This window comes from Cyprinus carpio, chromosome B1 (assembly GCF_018340385.1).
Source record: "Cyprinus carpio isolate SPL01 chromosome B1, ASM1834038v1, whole genome shotgun sequence".
Taxonomy (NCBI): Eukaryota; Metazoa; Chordata; class Actinopteri; order Cypriniformes; family Cyprinidae; genus Cyprinus; species Cyprinus carpio.
Window position 1 is genome coordinate 14,531,856 of NC_056597.1, and position 18,314 is coordinate 14,550,169.

Below are 18,314 nucleotides of genomic sequence, written 5' to 3' on the forward strand. Positions count from 1 at the left end.
ACACTACAGATGGTTGAAATATTACTTAAAAAATAGTTATTACCGAATTTTATTATGTTTCTAAATATGTGTTGAGACAATTCTGTTGTATTGTTCTTTGTTCTTGACAAACCGTGTTTTATTCTTCACAAAGCCCCGAATGTAATAAGATAAGTGGAAAATGTTCCATCCTCCATGACATCATGAGATAATTCTCATTGGCTGGAAGAGATGAGACTATGATGACATCATGACTTTTATGAGATCATGCTTTAAATAACATTCTAAAAAAGATTTTTTAGCATTCAATTTTGGGCTCATAGTAAGTGTTAAGTTTGCTAACTCATTTCAAGAGTATTAATTATTTTTATTTATTTGATAGCATAAACCAAATGAAAGCACAGAGTTTCCGGATTTTTGGCATCTTTTCCATTGCTGATTTTTGCCTAACTTTGACTTACCTGAAAATATTTTGGCAAAGGCATTTTCTATTGTGCAAGTGAAATGACAGCATCTGCTTTTGTTTTGCTAATTAATCACTAAAAAACAGGCTGTCACAAATATCGATTATACCTGAAAATATATACACCCACATCCACCCACACACACAAACAATATTATAGTCATAAAATTATACATATCATAGTCATAATCATCACACGTGCAAAGAGGATTTGTACATGCATACAAACAAACTTGTGTGCGTGGAGTTTCGCCAGTTCCACTTCCACGCCTCTAACTGCCAAAAAGAAAATAAATGCACAGTTGTGTAGTATTGGTTTTGCAGGTGTGTGCGAAATAGAGAGAGAGAGATGTGGGTGGGTGAGAGAGTGAGAGTATTGGGGGCGAGTGTAATTCTGGTAAAGGTCTGGTAAATCTGAATGGTTTGCTTTATAATTCCGGGTAAATAGACACAGGTTGGGTTTATGTGCACTGCCGTCATCAGGTACGCGATATGTTTTTGTTGCTGATGACTTGGAATAACTCCAGTATACAATAACTTAAGCAACCAAGTCTATAGGTACACACCTTTGCGTGACTGACAGGTTCAGTGTATAATCTTAATGTCTTGATATGCTTTCACTATGAAGCAGTGCAATAATAATAAAACGTAATACACTAATACACAAAAGTTTGAAGTGATTAAAAAAAAAAAGATATTTGAAATGTTACAAAAGATTTCTGTTTTAAATAAATTATGTTCTTATCAATTTTATATTCATCAGAAAAAAGAAACATAAAAATATTGGAAAACATTATTAGTTAACATTTGAGCATCAATAATAACTGCATACCAAATCATATAAGAATGATTTCTGAAGGATCATTGTGACACAGAAGACTGTCATCACAGGAATAAATTAGCCTAGATTTTAAAATATATTGAAATAGAAAACTTCTTTAAATTGTAATAATATTTAACAATATTACAGTTTTTATGGTGTTTGATCAAATAAATGCAGCCTTTGAAAGCATTAAAAAGACTTCTTTCAAAAACATAAAAAATAAATAAATAAAAATCCTAGCTATTTCATACTTTGACTATGAAATATGAAATTATTTGAATATAATAGGGTATTTATAATGAGCCCCTTTGCCCCCAGCATGCTTTATACACCTTTTATCAACATGATCAAACATTTAACAATAAAAATGTATGATTGGTAAATTATGCAAGTGATTTGTCTTCACCCATTGTTATAGAACCAGTCGACCTTTATCCGCGCTTGTTAGATCTTTGAAACTCTGTAAGGCGTGTCTTGTCAGGAAGGGAAAGAGGGAGAGATAGAGAGAGACAAACAGAGAAGGAAGGAAAGGGCGGAGAGGGAGAGGCAGGCAGGCATACACACCCAGCCCTTTCTCTTCTCTTATCTTCTACCCCCTCCTGTCTCCACTTGAGCGTAACCCCACCCTCACCTCCCGCGAGCGCACGGCCCTAATCATGTGATAGACGCTCAATTCACTCAGGACACTTTAAACACTTGGACAAGAAGTTGTTTCGTAACTCTCGGGAAGTTTTTTCGGCGTCAGCCTAAATGCTAGTGTGCCATTTGGATGTTTCATGCCATCGTGATCCGGCTTGTTGCTGTCGTCTGCGGTCCTTCATAACGGCGCACTTTTCACTTGAGGAATATTTACTGACAAGTAAGTTACTGTATTCATAAAAAACAATAAGCTAAATCAAACCGTCCTGTTATAGTTAGGCTTTTTTAGTCGAATAATAAAATTTTAGTCAATCTTTTTATTTAAATAAATAGGCTAAATAATATTCCTAATATATTCAATTTCACAGTATAGCCTATCTACGGTACTTTTCTTCAGTAGGCTACTTTTGACAGATATGTATGGGTCAATTTCAAATAAATATGTCCGAGATTATAACAACAAGAAATCTTTTAAGAATCTAGTTTAACGTCAAGTTTTCAGAAATGTCATCTATATCAAAAAAGGGAAACATTTTTTTTCAAGCAAACATGAATTTAATGGTAAGTGTTGCAAAATATTTAAAATAGGCTTACGTGATTGTACAAAGCTTAATCATTATATTCTATAAATGTTTTATAAACATTCACACATTAATTCGGTCTTTAATATTAATACGTTTTCTAGGGGTAACTTAATTTGAACAACATAAATTTTATACAAAAGGTTTTTTTTTTTTTTTTAACAATCCTTGGACAGTTACACCACATAGATATTTTTACTTCAATAAAAGTCGAAATGACATAAATTAGGAAGGGTGTCCTTCAAAGAAGAGGTGAATTCAGTTAATTTACCAGAATTGCATGAATTGCATTTTAATTGTATTTTTGAACAACTTATAACGAGGACTGTTTTGATTATTGGCAGTTTTATTAAATAATGCACTTTTGGCACTCACTCTTTTTTATAATTGACATGAACTGGTACTGGCTCTGCTGTAGCTGCACTGGTGGCTTGACCTAAACTTGAATACTGTATCAGCATTGACATGATTTCTAGTCTCTCACTCAGTTTCTGATCAGTGCTAGAACTTAAATGCAAATATAATTGGTATGCAAATGAAACACTCTGTGAACATGTGTGCAGGATCATGTTGGTATGTGCCTTTGGCTAAGTTGGATTTATTAACTAAACATTTGTCACATTTCTGAGTTCTGCAACACTTTATAATAAGTTTAAATGTTAACAAACAGTATTGCATTAAAATGCTTGGCAGGTCTACAGTTACAGTTTCTTTCAGCCCAATTCTCATATGTGACCTTGGACCACAAAACCAGTCTTAAGTGTCAATTTTCCGAAATTGAGATTAATACATCATCTGAAAGCTGAACAAATAAGCTTTCCATTGATTAATTGTTTGTTAGGATAGGACAATATTTGGCTGTGATACAACTATTTGAATATCTGGAATCTGAGGGTGCAAAAAAATCTAAATATTGAAAAAAATCGCCTTTAAAGTTGTCCAAATGAAGTTCTTAGCAACGCATATTACTAATCAAAAATTAAGTTTTGATATATTTACGGTAGGGAATTTACAAAATATCTTCATGGAACATGATCTTTACTTAATATCCTAATGATTTTTGGCATAAAAGAAAAATCGTATAATTTTGACCCATACAATGTATTTTTGGCTATTGCTACAAATATACCCCAGTGACTTAAGACTGGTTTTGTGGTCCAGGGTCACGTATGCTTTTGCAGTAATTGGTTTGGTTCGTCAGCTTGGCGGTTTGGCCTGCATTTAGAATGTGTGGATTTTCAGCTTTTCAAAATCTGAACATACCGCCTTTGCATTTTGGATTGTATGAAGATTAAGCTTACTGTAAGTATGTGCATGGTTGACATAGCGTTTTTAGTGTAAAAATCAAATACAGTAAAACCAATCGTCAAAGCCCCTGGGTCAATAAGGCTGTTGTATTCTGAGCTTTGTTTCAAGGCTGAGGTTTGCGTCAGACATTCCATCTGGCACATGGAGCCTCTTTTCCTGTTTTCTGCATTTGAGGGGAGGCTGCCTAGGGGGTGTACACACACACACACACACACATGCCTAGACCCTCCACCCACTCACACGACTCTTTCCTTGGATCAATACTTTGATCTTATCGCAATACACACACAAACACTCCACTACAAAAGAGGATCATTTTCAGAGCAGCATACCATTGTTTAAATGCTCAGCCTCTCTCTCTCTCTTTCTCCATGTCTCCCTTTCTCTTTTTCTTTAGTTTCAGGAAAGTCCAGAAGGGAAACTATGGCCCCCATGTAGCAGAGCTTCCCTATGTGTTCACTGTGGAAACAATAACAGACACACTGCAGCCTTCTTGCTAAATTTGGTCTTCGGCCTAAATTTTAGTCTTTGTTCCTACCTTTCTTTAAAAACATAAATTTTATTTCTGAATATTTGTTTTCAGGTTATTATATATAACAGATGTAGATAGAAGACAGAAACAGATTGAGTTATTAACTTACAAAGACTATAATTATAGTCAAATTAAGTATTTAAACGCCTTAATTTAATTGCTCAAGAACGATAATTATTGGTATTTGATGTGTTGTGAAGTCTTGTGCTAGTTGGCACTCCGGTCTCTCCATACTAGACACATATAGATAAAGCATGTACTAACTTCTCTTTATTTTATGAGACTGTAAAGTTTAATTGATGGAGTTTTTTTCTGTGTGTGTTTTGTTGTTGTGAGCAGTGAAAGGCTTCATGATTAATGTAACGGGTTCACTTGAACTCTGCCGAGCCCGGAGGACAGATTCGAACTCTTCTCTCTACTTCGCCTTATCATATTGTCTTATGATAGAGAAGAGAGAAACATGACAAAATCCAAATAGAAAAATTCAAAACAGTGTTTACTTTTCCTTACTGAGATCTGTCCGTGTGCAACAACTCTGATGGCGATATAAAAAAAAATGTCCGCCTCTTATTTGGAAAAGGACTGTTTGACTAAGATTTCCTAAGAAGGAGCTCGGCGGACTTTGATGCTACTGTAGACAAGTTAAAAAGAAAAGCTGTGCTTTGTATACACTACTGTTTAAAAGTCAGGTTTCAGTTTATTTATTTTCCAAGAAATTCATACTTTTATTCAGCAAAAATGCATTAAATTGATCAAAAGTGGCAGTGCAGACATCAGAGTATCTTGAAATAAATGTACCAGTTTCCACAAAAATATTTAGTACAGGTAATATTAAGCAAAAATGTTCTCAACAATAATAAGTGTTTCTTGAGTACCAATTGAGCATATTAGAATGATTTCTGATGGATCATGTGACACTGAAGATTGGCGTAATGACTGCTAAAAGATTCATCTTTGCCATCACAAGAATAAATTTCATTTTAAAATATATTAAAATAGAAAACAGTTATTTTAAGTGAAAATAATATTTCACAATATTACCGTTTTACTATATAAAATAAATGCAGCTTTGATGAGCGTAAGAGACTTCAAAAATAAAAATAAACAAATCTTACTGACCCACAACTGTGATGTACAGTAGATAGAGGCCTTTCTTTCAAGCTGCAGCATTCTTGCTAAATTTAGTATTCAGCCTTAATTTCAGTCTTTGTTGCTTTACCTTCAGTCAGATAGAAGCCTATCTGTAAAGTTTTTCACATTGAGATCAATCTCAGATCTCATGCATCTCTCAGACACCTGGCACCTGGTTGAAGACCTGTTATCTGAGAGCGGTGGTTGTGTGCATTGAACCAGTGCTGTTCAGTTTGGTTTTGGGTTTTACACGGGTTTGCTATTAGATTCTGTACTTTGTAATTTTGGTCTTCACATTTTCTCCATGTCAGCAAAGCAGACCATTTCTCTCCACTAGGAAACTGCATTAGAGCGTAACACTGACATTCTGTGGTTTCGAGTGTGTGAATGCCTTAATGGATTTGCCTTGAAGTGAAGTGAAGAGCTTATATCACACAAGTTCTTCAAACAGTCTCAACTACTCATGCACACCGCCTGAGGTTAAACACACACCACAGCATTCAAGAAAAATGATAAATAATGACATTAAATCTAAATATAAAACTTAGCCACACTGTTTAAGAGCTTTAACCTTGTTAACATACAGTATAAAGCTGTAAATGTGTGATTCAAAAGATCTTTTAAAACACAAATTTTATTTCTGAATATTTGTTTTCAGGTAATTATATATAACAGAGGTAGAGAGACAGAAGATAGAAACAGATTGCGTTATTAACTTACAAAGACTATAATTATCATAAAATAAAGTATTGAAACGCCTTAATTTAATTGCTCAAGAACGATAATTATTGGTATTTGATGTGTTGTGAAGTCTTGTGCTAGTTGGCACTCCAGTCTCTCCATACTAGACACATCTAGTGAAGCATGTACTAACTTCTCTTTATTTTATGAGAGTGTAAAATTTAATTGATGGAGTTTTTTTTCTGTATGTGAGATCTGTCTGTGTGCAACAACTCTTGATGGTGATATATAAAAAATGTCCGTCTCTTATTTGGAAAAGGACTGTTTGTTTGACTAGGATTTCCTAAGAAGTAGCTCGGCAGAATTTGATGCTACTGCAGACAAGTTAAAAAGAAAAGCTGTGCTTTGTATACACTACTGTTTAAAAGTCAGGGCTCAGTTTATTTATTTGAAATTCATACTTTTATTCAGCAAAAATTTATTAAATTGATCAAAAGTGACAGTAAAGACATCAGAGTATCTTGAAATAAATGTACCAGTTTCCACAAAAATATTAAGTAATATTAAGCAAAAATGTTCTCAAGAATAATAATAAGTGTTTCTTGAGTACCAATTGAGCATATTAGAATGATTTCCGATGGATCATGTGACACTGAAGATTGGCGTAATGACTGCTAAAAGATTCATCTTTGCCATCACAAGAATAAATTTCATTTTAAATTATATTAAAATAGAAACAGTTATTTTAAGTGAAAATAATATTTAGGAAATATTACTGTTTTACTATATAAAATAAATTAATGCAGCTTTGTTGAGCATAAGAGACTTACAATATAAAAATAAACAAATCTTACTGACCCACAACTGTGATGTAGATAGAGGCCTTTCTTACAAGAGCCTGACTAACAAATACAACTCTTATTTTAATCATAATATTAAATAGAGTTCAGCTCATGCAGTTTTCTAAATGTGAGGATAGTTCAACCAATAATAACAGTTCTGTCATTATTTACTCACCCTCATGTCATTCCAAACTTATGCAACTTTCGTTTTTGTTCTCCATGGAACACAAAATATGATCCATCCATCCATTTTTCAGAATGCTTGTCTTATGTGGGGTCCTATATAGAGTTGCAGGTGTGGAATTCTGAATGAAATATGAAAGGATTATGATGCATTTTTGTCGCTTTTGTACCTCGGTGTTCATTTTCACTATATGGAAAAGAACAGCCTCCACATTCTGCTAAACTTCTCATTTTGTGTTTAATGAAAAAGAATGTCATACAGGCTTAAAACGATGGTGAATAAATGATGGTAGAACTTTCATTATTGACTAAACTATTCATTTAAACACTACAGACATTAAGTCAGAGTCCAGTTACAAAATGTTGCACTTAGTGAAGCATTCAAACTGAGGTCTTGAATGGTGTTTAACTCATCTGTTGTGACTTGTCTTGTATTTTGGTGTGTCTCTTTATCTGTATGGAATTCTATACTGTTGGTTTCAGGTTTGGATGAGTATGTCTGTGTTTGTGTGTACACTTCAATATGTTGTTTTGTTAACCCACACCTGACCCTGGGGCCAATGGGAGTGTTTCAGAAGCCTGTGTGTGTGTATTTGGTATTGTCTCCTGCAATAGTAGTCCTGTTTATATATGTGCGTCTGAGGACTGAGGAGTGTTCAATTTGCTGGGAGTGGACCTGGACTCAGTGGACCTAGTATAGATTGTTCTCTCTCTGTGTGTGTGTGTGTGTGTGTGTTAACAGTACCAACCTGGGTTAATGATTGTAAAAAGAGACTTTAAATTCACCCCTCTCTTTCTTTTCTCTGTCTCTCAGACTTTGGACTTTAAAAGCACTCACATATAGGGTTGGGAATCGTTAGAAATTTTCCAGTTCTGGTTCCGCCTAACAGTTCCGGTTCCGATTCTGGTTCCATTAAAATCATTAAATAACTATTAAAAAATGGTGGTAAGGAAAAATGCACAATACTCAACTACTCAGTGCTCAATACTGTACATAACTTAAACTCAACTTAAATTAAAGCAATGCAATAACACAACACAAAATACATTACACAAAACATAACAACAAAAGTAGGGTATTGTAATAAAATAAACAATTCAAATTCATTTTAAATTTAAATGAACTATTATTATGTTTTTTTTACTGTTTTACCTTCATTGAATGTAGTGTTGCTGGAAGGTAGTAAGTAATGTTGAGTATTGCTAGTCCATTAATCAGCATGTGCTTCAAAGTTGATGTTTTTTACACTATCAATAACATTTTGCTTTTAAAGCAGGAATATGCTGGTTGGCCAAATAGTCCCTTGAGGGCTAAGACACTTGTTAATTTCCCTAAATTAATGAATTAACCATGTATACACACACTCCATAAAGCCCCTATTTTACAAATAATAATGCAGTCAGTAGATGGTGTGATGCAATGAGTGGTTTCCACATTTTTAAACATTTAAAATGCCTGAAAACAAATATTTTCTATCACTGTTCATTTGGTGGTCCAAGTTGAAGTCAGTATGTATATTAATGAGAATATGGGACGAATATAATGTAATTTAGTGGTGGCAGGTGCGAGCTGCCGATACATGTACAGTCAGACAAAACGACGTGCACAGTTATTCAAGGCGCGAGTGCGTGTACAGTTGTGGGAAATGATGTGTTCGGCGCGTCTGTGGAATGCGTGTCATTGGAATCAGTGTGCTCATAAATTAAAGAGCCAGGGCGGCATTTCTGTTACTTGGTTTGTGACATCCTTTACGGCAAACGACGAATCGTCAGAACACTGGCGGAAGGCTGCTCAAAGCGCTTGGTCACGTGTCGCACCAGAACCGTTTTCGGAACTGAAACTTAGAAATTGTTTACGGTTCCAATTCTTTTCAAAGAACAGAACCAGTTCTGAATAAGAACCGGTTCTCGGTTCCCAACCCTACTCACATATCATTGCATCTCATGGCTCACTGATGAACTGTCCCACATCCTATTCCTGCCTTGAGTCCATGCACTCCACTGAATTCTAATGAAAATAATGTCTTATGTCATTTTTACTTTAAATTTCCTTTTTGGAAATAGAAATCGATCAACAGCTAGAGCACCTGTAGTACTGTACCTATAGACTGTAGCACCTGCATCTTTGTGTCAGGCTTTGTGAGCTCAAACAAAACAACCCAGACAGATCAAACAGCAAAACATATGTCTCTTTTGTGTTCGTAAGACCACATGATCATATCTAAGATATCTGATGAGCTGGTACTGCTGTAGACCTTTCATCTTTTGCTTTAAGCTTCCTTTGTGCATTGTAGACATTTTAGCCTTGTTATTCTTCTACTATTGACACTTTTTGACTTTTACAAAATAAACTTTCTTACAATACCTTTTTCACACTCTTACTAGTTTATATAATTTGTCCGCTCACAGTATTTTTCTGATGTAAATATTTCTGTCATATCTAAAATGATGTATTGTGGTTTAATAGCATTCTGTGGTGGATAATTATTTGTTGAATCTTCTTTGTAAAAGTCATTAACTTTGAATAGTGTTTGAAATTTATGATCTGACATTTATAAGTTGTGCGAAATGATTTATTTTATTTGACTCATTTGAAAAATTGAAATATTTTTCACAAAATAAAACTGCGTTGAACTCTTTAGTCAGGATACCATAGTTTACAATGCTTTGTATTATTTATATAAAATGTAAATTGTATTTATTTATAAACACTACCATTCAAAATTTTTAACAAAATCAATAATTTTATTCAACGAGGACACTTTAAATTGAGCAAAAGTGACAGTAAAGATATTTATGTTAAATATACTACATTTTTTAATTTTTTTTATTTTATATTAAATTGCCATTATATTTCAAAATATTACTGTTTTTTTGCTGTATTTTGGATCAAATAAAGGCAGCCATGGTAAGCATAAGAGATGTCTTTCAAAAACCTAACCAAACAAACATAAGATAGAAAGAAAGAAAGAAAGAAAGAAAGAAATACATTTTAAGTTTTAATGTAAACATAATTTACCATTTAACACAAAGTAGGAAAGTTATCAGTTAGGTAATAAAAAAAACAATTGAGACAAAAAGCCCCTGTTGAAGAAACACCCTAAGATCAGGGAATGAATCATTATTTATGGTTGAAATAGTAGCATTTAGTTGCAATACTATAATGTGGCCTTTCTGTTTCCCAAGACCACTTGGTAAGTAGGTCAGGTGGAAAAAGCTCTCTAATAATGTTGCAATCTTATGTACAACCACACACAAATGGCATTCATCTCCGTGGGCATTCTTACTTCCCCTGTACTTTAAGTAATTCATGTTTCAGCACCTCTCGCATGCTTCTCTACTTCTGTGTGCTTGGAATGAAGAAAGACTCCCTGATGACTCACGAAATGTCTCTAACGTGGGACTTTTCTGTTACTGATATACTAATGTTTGCTCTCTGTATTTCCCAGAATTCCAGCGGCGGCAGCCATGCTCAGGTGTGACCCAATAAAGCCAGACATGGTGAGTACAGTTTTTAGGGTAAATAATCTCAAATAAATTCAAAGTTTTATAAGAAAATACTTGTTTCAATCTTTCTATTTTTTTTACATAATTTTTTTATTAGTCAGTGTAGTGCCACAGGAATGAAAACGAGGCTGTGAGGGGTAGTACAGTGCTTTCATTGGATTGTACTGTTTCATAACAACATACCAATTGTTCAGCTGACGAAATGTCTTTGTAAAAAAAAAAAAAAAAACTCTTAGTAGACCAAAACTCCATGGAACAGTTTTGAAGTGGGTTAACACAATCTAGAACCTTTATAAAGTGCGTGACATTGTATCCCTCACAGCCTTGTTAAATTCAATATAGCGTGTAACCTGATTAAAGTCTATTAGCCAAAAGAAGTTGTTTTGGACTAATCTGAAATGTTCCTCCACCTTCCTGATACTTGTCTAGTTCTTTGCATCCGGTTTATGTGATTTTAAAGAAAACAATGCTTCACTTTCCGTTTCCAATAACAAACCTGCCTTACCAACTAACACACAATGGGCTGCCTGGCACATGGCCATCTGAGCACCCTGGTGTTATTGGGACATTGGTTTGTTTGTTTAAGTGCGGTATCCATATACAATCCTTCAATTCTTTATAATTGCACAAAACACATTTATAGAGACTAATGAGGATTTTATTAGGCTCTTACAAAATGGATCTCTAAAACTCATCTCGTACTTGCTCTTTTTTCTCTTCCTCTAGCTGCAGATGGACATGCATTCCTTTCTTATTAGGTTAGGAGTTTACATGGGGTGGGAAGTCGAATTTGGCTCATACTCAGTCATTCAAAGTTAGTCTTTTTGTCAGTTTATAGTCCCCAGACTCAACTGCTGCTCAGCGCAGCTGCTTTATATGACTGCTTGTGTAATTATGTACATGTGAAAAGTTCACAGCGTGTTTAACGTCTCTCTCTCTTTCTCTCTCAGTCATTGACTTACCCAGCTTACCTGATCAAACATGCACCTGAGGCATTTGGAGTCTTATCACCTTCCATGGTCCCTACTTCCACAGCTCACCTATACTCTCCTCACTACTACCAAGAATACTACTCGTACATGAGCCCCCATCATACACACCCTCTGTCCCAGGATGTCCATCACTCCCAGAACGAACCTGTCGATTTATCCGTCGGCAAAAGATCCTCCGTTTCATCGCCTTCATCATCTCTGGCATCGTCATCTCCCAGAGCCACTCCACCATCGCCTTATGAGAGAAACAGTCCGGTGTCACGTTCTCGTCCCGGGTCCGGCTCAGGCTCTATAACAGGAAGCACTTCCGGGTCATCTCAGACAAGGCAGCTGATCCCACCACTGGCACTTCCTATTTCCCCGGTAAGAATAGAGGTGATGCCTTACAAAAAATGTGCTGTGATGATGATAACATGGTACTGAATGATTACTATTTTCCAATTCAATGGTGTTTACATAGTAATCCAGTGTACATGGGCAGAAAACATGGTGTTTATTTATAGTCTTATTAGTTAGGTCAAAAAAAACTTTTGAACAATAGATTATATCATAGAAATAATTCCTGTGATATCTTATCTAAAACTTAGAGACCAACTGACATTTCTTCTGTCTTAATCCATCTGTGTTTGTTTTTCTGATGCAGGTTTTGACATCTATTGTGCCTTTGTTTTCTATGCTGCAGCAGTTACCTGTGCTCTACCCTCCCCCACTACACCTGTCTCCCTCCATCATGATATCACCCGTCACACCTGAGGATCCTGCTCACCACAAACAGTGTAAGCAGAATAACATTCTGTATCACACACAGGGATGACACTTTACAATAAAGGTACTAATACCTGAATTAATACTTACTTCAACATGAACTCATGATTAGTGAATCAATCAAGTATTATCCTTAGCTACAGTACAACTTGAGTCATATGGATTCATGCATGAATAACAGCAGTAACTACCTAGTTAGTATGTTTGATAGTTCACTGATAGATGATCGACACACATTCATGACAGTACCATGCATGCATCGTGGTACTGTTGTGAACGCGCACAGAAGACTGACACGGAAGAGATGAAATTGTTGAATAAAGTCATTATTTTTGTTTTCTTTGCACACAAAAAGTATTCTCGAAGCTTCATAAAATTAAGGTTGAACCACTGATGTCACATGTCCTGTTTAATGTCCCTGCTACCTTTCTCGGCTTTGAATGTGGTAGTTCCATTGCTGTCTATGGAGAGTCAGAAAGCTCTCTGAATCCATAAAAAATATCTTAATTTGTGTTCTGAAGATAAACAGAACCTTATAGGTTTAGAATGACATGAGGGTAAGTAATTGATGACAGGATTTTAATTTTTGGGTGAAATATACCTTTAAGAATGAGTTAGTAATGACGTGCATCTTGAAATCAAATCATAACAATGATGCACTTGCAAATCATTTTCTAAAATATTATGCAGAATTATGCATGAATCCATATTACTCCTGCACTTGGTTAGCTAATCCTGAGTTCATGTTGAAGTAAGCATTCATTTAGGTATTAGTACATAATTATTAATGTGCCTTTATTGTGAAGTGTTACCCACATATGCACATTATTCACTTTTGCACATTAAGCAAACAACACATTGCCAAACACATGCTTTCACTTTCTACCGATGAGTAGATGGGTGACAGTTGTAATAACATAGCCTTACATCTTTTCTTTGCATGGTTGATTGATTTGTCTCCTTTCTCTTGTCTTCAGTCTCTATAGTGAAGTCAGAGAATCCCCCAGACAACCATGAGCTCCTCAAGCCAATCAAATCCGAGCCCCACCCTGAACACGCTCAGGATTCCCACAGGCAGGAAATAACCTCACCCATCATTACTGTCCCACCGAGTTATGAGTGAGTACTGAGCCCTCAAACACACACATATGCACAATTTGTTCTTCATTATTTCACCATTTATTTGATTTTGTATGATCACACCTAACACTTGTGCATGTAAGTTCATTAAAAAAAAGATATCTTACAGATAAGAACAAGTTGGTTAAACGAGATAAGATCTATTTATCTGTCTATGTATTTAATTTAAAGTACATCTGGCCTACAGTTCTCTTTAAGTCATACAAGTATGCATATGTGTGTGTGGTGTAAAGCATATATTTCTGTATCTGATGTCTCTTGCTGCGTGTCTGATAAAATACCCCAGCATACATTTCAGAGACAGCGTGTCTCCAAGTATTTTCAAACCCTCATGGGGTAGGAACGTATCTGTGCTTGAGCACATACAAGTGCACGGTTGAGAGTTTGTGTAGACATCTTATTTTGTGCATGTTTTAGTGCACTTTTACAGTGGATGTGTATGTGTGATGTGTTTCAGTGGATTTGGTGTCATTGGCTATGGACATACTGTGTGTGACTTTAAGGAAAAAAAAGTGGTGAAATACAGAGAAAGGAGCAATGTTTATGAGGAAGGGAGGAGCAAGTGTTTGATTTAGAAAGGAAGGGAGGAGAAAAGTAGAATGATCATTTTAAATTGGGTGCGGTGCCAAAAAACAGCTACTTTTAGGCACAAATTGTAGAAAGTGGGAGAATAAGTGACATTGTAGAAAAGACTGAAAATATGTAGCTGAAACAGACAGGGGGGGTGTATGTAGAGGTTTAAGGCGAGAGGAGAGAGAAAGAGAGAAAAGTATTTAATAATAGGGTGCATTTAGGCAGGAACTTAGAGTAAAAGGTATTCCTGTTCAGTAAATGCATGGGAGTTTTTTTCAACTGGTTTATTGTCTGCAAGTCAGAAATTGAAAGTCCAGTCACTTAGAAAAGTGCCAGCTTTAACTCAACAAGCTGTACAATTAGATGCATTATTCATGTCTGTAGCACAAGAGTTCCCCACTTTAGTTTCTTGTGGTTAAGACTTAAGTGTGAGCAGTAATAAGGATTTTTCCTTTAGCAAACAAGCACTGCTAATAAAAAGCATACATGAAGAATGAGACAGCACCAGAAAAGTATACTGTAATTAAACAAAATCTAATGTGGAGCTAAGGTCATAAATACTTAGAATACTCAGATAACTTAAAACAAAAAAAAGTGTCATGATCTGCTTTGGGGTAGATTGTATGTAATACGTCTGACCCCTTGTGGTTAAAACAAGAGGTGCACTTCAAACACTCATTTTTTTGTCTTTAACAGGAGAAACACACACTCAGTGATTGTACGTCGAAAGGTAGAGTCTCCAGATCCACTGAAGAAGCGTCGAATTCATCGATGTGACTTCAATGGCTGCAATAAAGTCTATACCAAAAGCTCCCACCTGAAAGCTCATAGACGCACACATACAGGTAAATAGGTATATGCAAAGACTTTTGTTAATACACAATTAATTAAGTGACACACTTTTTTTTCAATCTTTTTGTTGGGAAAAACATTTTGTTTTTGAAAAAAAAAAGAAAAAAGTATTTTATGCTCACCAAAACTACATTTATTTGATAAAAATATTGTTAAACAGCTTTTTTATTACTTTATTCCTGTGACTGCACTCCAGTCTTCAGTGTCACATGATTCTTCAGAAATCATTCTAATATGCTGATTTGCTGCTCAATAAAGATTTTTTATTATTATTATCAATTATTATATTTTGTGGAAACCCTGATACACTATAATTTAAAAGTTTGGTGGATTCATTTATTTGTCCTTGTTCGGCAAGGACACATTAAATCGATCAAAAATGACATTTATCATGTTACAAAAGATTTCTAAATGCTAAATGATTTCTGTTTCATATGTTTTTATCATCAAATACTTTTTAATCTTCTTATTATTGACCCATATAAAGATGAAAAATGCTCATTTACTCTTACTCTGATACTGTTCATGCGGATGAAAAGGCTAAACACTCTTCTAAATGCTCTTTTTATCTCTTTGTGTGACCATTTAGGAGAAAAGCCTTATAAGTGCATGTGGGAAGGCTGTACGTGGAAGTTTGCCCGCTCTGATGAGCTGACCCGTCACTTTCGGAAGCACACAGGTGTGAAGCCATTCCAGTGCCCTGACTGTGATCGCACTTTCTCTCGCTCCGATCACCTCGCCCTGCACAAGAAGCGCCACCTGCTGGTGTGAGCTCAATACTGCAACATGTGAACAGAGCAGAAATTGCACCTTCGATTAAGCCGTTGCTCAATGGGAGCTTCATCTTCAGTGATGCCAAGGGCCGTTTTGTGTTTCCCGTCCCCTTCCAGTTCAGGAAACGCTGCGTATTAGAAGAAAAGAGTGGAGCTGATGGATCATACGATGGCTAGCTCATACTTCAGGAAAAGAACTAGTATCCAAGTGGATTTTGTCACCATTACTATGGATATGGAGTAGTGCTGTGGATATAACCCTTATATAGACAAAACTGAATGCCAAGTCTTTTTCTTGATACCAAGCACTCTCTCTCTCTCTCCATTATCTTTCTATACACGTCTCTCTGATTGTTTTGTCCTCTGCAGGTCAGAGGGCCCATTGTGCCAGTTACAGCATTACACAAACAAGCATAATACATTTACAGTAAGTCAGTAGCCAGTCACACACATATACACAAACACAACTCGGACAGTTTCACACTTTTAATATTGTTTTAAGATGCAATTCGGGTCAAACCTGCACAATGTGAATTTATTTTTCTCTTTTGGTATATTATTTGGAAGCATGAATGTGTATACGCAGATCATGTATATGCATTCAGCATGTGTGTTTCATGTTTACCAAAGCTGATTTAAAGCTCATGTATTTTCTGAGATTGTTTGATTTGGGTTGGTCAGTTCACACCAAGAATGATAACTATAAAGATAACTAGATAACAATAACTATAATGGTGTCCACACCAATGCACAATAATGTTCTGTTTATTATAAGCATGCATTGCAGTCATCTGCCACTTTAAATGCTCAAGATCAAGATCTTTAAAGAAGAATGGATTCTGTTTGGCTGTCAGCGATTGTAGAAATCTCAAACAAATTTAAACAATATTGTTTCTCTGTAGCATTATTGTTATATTTATGGACTCTATTCTTTTTCATTTAGAACGATATCTTTATCGTTATAGTTATCGTCCTATGTGTAAACGGATCTTTATACTTTGACTCTTAAGAGTTACATTTTGACAAAAAGTTTTTGGTTCCAAAAGTAGCTTCCGAGCACCTGACCTAGTAAAACATTGGCATGTTTTATTAATTGTAATCATGAATTAATACTGTAGTTATTACCGTAAGTACTATGTACTGTGTAAGTTCTTGCAACTTTGCACATGCACAATTTACAATTTGGTAATGAAATAATAGAAATGATTATACCCTACATACATTTTAAAAATACATGTCCAAAGTGTGAGAGGTCAAAACGGTGTCTTAAATGTTAATAGGCTGGTCTGAAAATTGGACACTTGATCATCCAGCGCATATATGTTAGTTGCAAGGACTTAAAGAAAGCTTTAGTTTGCTTAATCTCACCATTATTCATATTTGAATAATTTCTGTAATCATGAATATTCCTATAATCCTAAATATTTTGTTGTGTTGTGTTGTATTGTATCAAATCCAGTGTCCAAGGCTCAAAAGGGTAAAATATTATTTCACTGAGGCGTGTTTAGGTGGAGAAATGTGATAAATGTGAACCATTCAATAAGGGGCATTATTTTATTAGAGTGAGTTCATCTACAGTAGGTTATGGGTAAAGTTGTCTTACTGCTAACACTTTGTTTGAGAGATATTTGTTATATAATTATGGATACATGCAGGGACGAGTGTACTCTTGTTTTTCTCTTTGTAGGTTTTGCAAATCATTTTTTCGTGAACAAATGTTTGTAAAGGGCAATGTGTAAACAGAAACAGTGCACTTTAAAATAGATTTGAAATGGCAAATATCTGTAAATTGGAGTCCATGAATAGCTTTAAGCTTTGGGCTGTTTCTCCATATTTTTCTCTTACCTTTAGCAGTTCAACAGTTTGTGATAGACCGGTTTCTGTTTTTCTCTTCTCAACTGAAGGACAATGTTGAAGAACATTTTGAAGGAGGAAAAGAACAAGGGGGAGCTTACTTAAGAAAGGAAAAAGTCCTTAATGAAACAATTGAGATGAGTCAAAGAAAGAAAAAGGATGAAGCATTTGTTTCTTGGTCAGATGTATAAACCACAGCAAAACTGTACACAGAAATTAACTAATCATATAGGATAATGGAAATATTAAAAAAAAAAAATGTATGTGTGTGTGTGTGTGTGTGTGTGTGTGTGTGTGTGTGTGTGTGTGTTTGTGTTTTAAATGGATTGACTGAATGGGCAATTTATAGAAAGCATGATTATGATATATTTTTAATCCAAAACAAATACTATATGTTTTTATAAAGATGTGAATCTTCTGTCTTTTATAAATTACTTATATTTTCACAGTTCAAAGGGAATATTATGCTGTGTCATTATATAAAACTGTGAATTTAATACAAACTGTTCAGACACTTTTTGTATTATATAGATTTAAATATGTATCATTCAATAAACTTTTTATGGTGAATATTTTGTATAAATGTGTTGTCATTGCGTTTGATTTTTAATTTAGCATTACCTAATTGCTTGACAAATTTAGATGTTCAGTGGCCGGCTGCATAAAAGGTTTAGACTAGTCTTACAAGTTATATAA

The 18,314-nt window shown here is 35.0% G+C and overlaps 1 protein-coding gene across 4 annotated transcripts; it reads left to right on the forward strand.

The window, feature by feature from the left end:
• The first annotated feature begins 1,771 nt into the window (after positions 1 to 1,771).
• On the forward strand, positions 1,772 to 18,188 carry LOC109103280 (Krueppel-like factor 3). Of its 4 annotated transcripts, none has more exons than XM_042716670.1 (7): positions 1,772 to 2,124; positions 10,612 to 10,663; positions 11,620 to 12,024; positions 12,344 to 12,437; positions 13,413 to 13,545; positions 14,836 to 14,984; positions 15,581 to 18,188. In XM_042716670.1, exons 2-7 carry the CDS (start codon positions 10,631 to 10,633, stop codon positions 15,760 to 15,762), a joined length of 996 nt encoding a protein of 331 aa, XP_042572604.1. In that variant the 5' UTR covers positions 1,772 to 2,124; positions 10,612 to 10,630; the 3' UTR covers positions 15,763 to 18,188. The 4 variants fall into 4 exon arrangements, with proteins under 4 accessions (XP_042572604.1, XP_018972212.1, XP_042572603.1 ...); XM_019116667.2 differs by having other exon boundaries at positions 1,782 to 2,124; positions 13,404 to 13,545; XM_042716669.1 differs by having other exon boundaries at positions 1,783 to 2,124; positions 12,305 to 12,437.
• Positions 18,189 to 18,314: the final 126 nt, after the last annotated feature.

Excerpts from the sequence above, each read along its gene's own strand:
- LOC109103280 (XM_019116666.2), top strand. The coding sequence starts at position 10,631 with ATGCTCAGGTGTGACCCAATAAAGCCAGACATG. Across the intron at positions 10,664-11,619 it reads ACCCAATAAAGCCAGACATG|TCATTGACTTACCCAGCTTA; the intron begins GTGAGTACAGTT and ends TTTCTCTCTCAG. Across the intron at positions 14,985-15,580 it reads TCATAGACGCACACATACAG|GAGAAAAGCCTTATAAGTGC; the intron begins GTAAATAGGTAT and ends GTGACCATTTAG.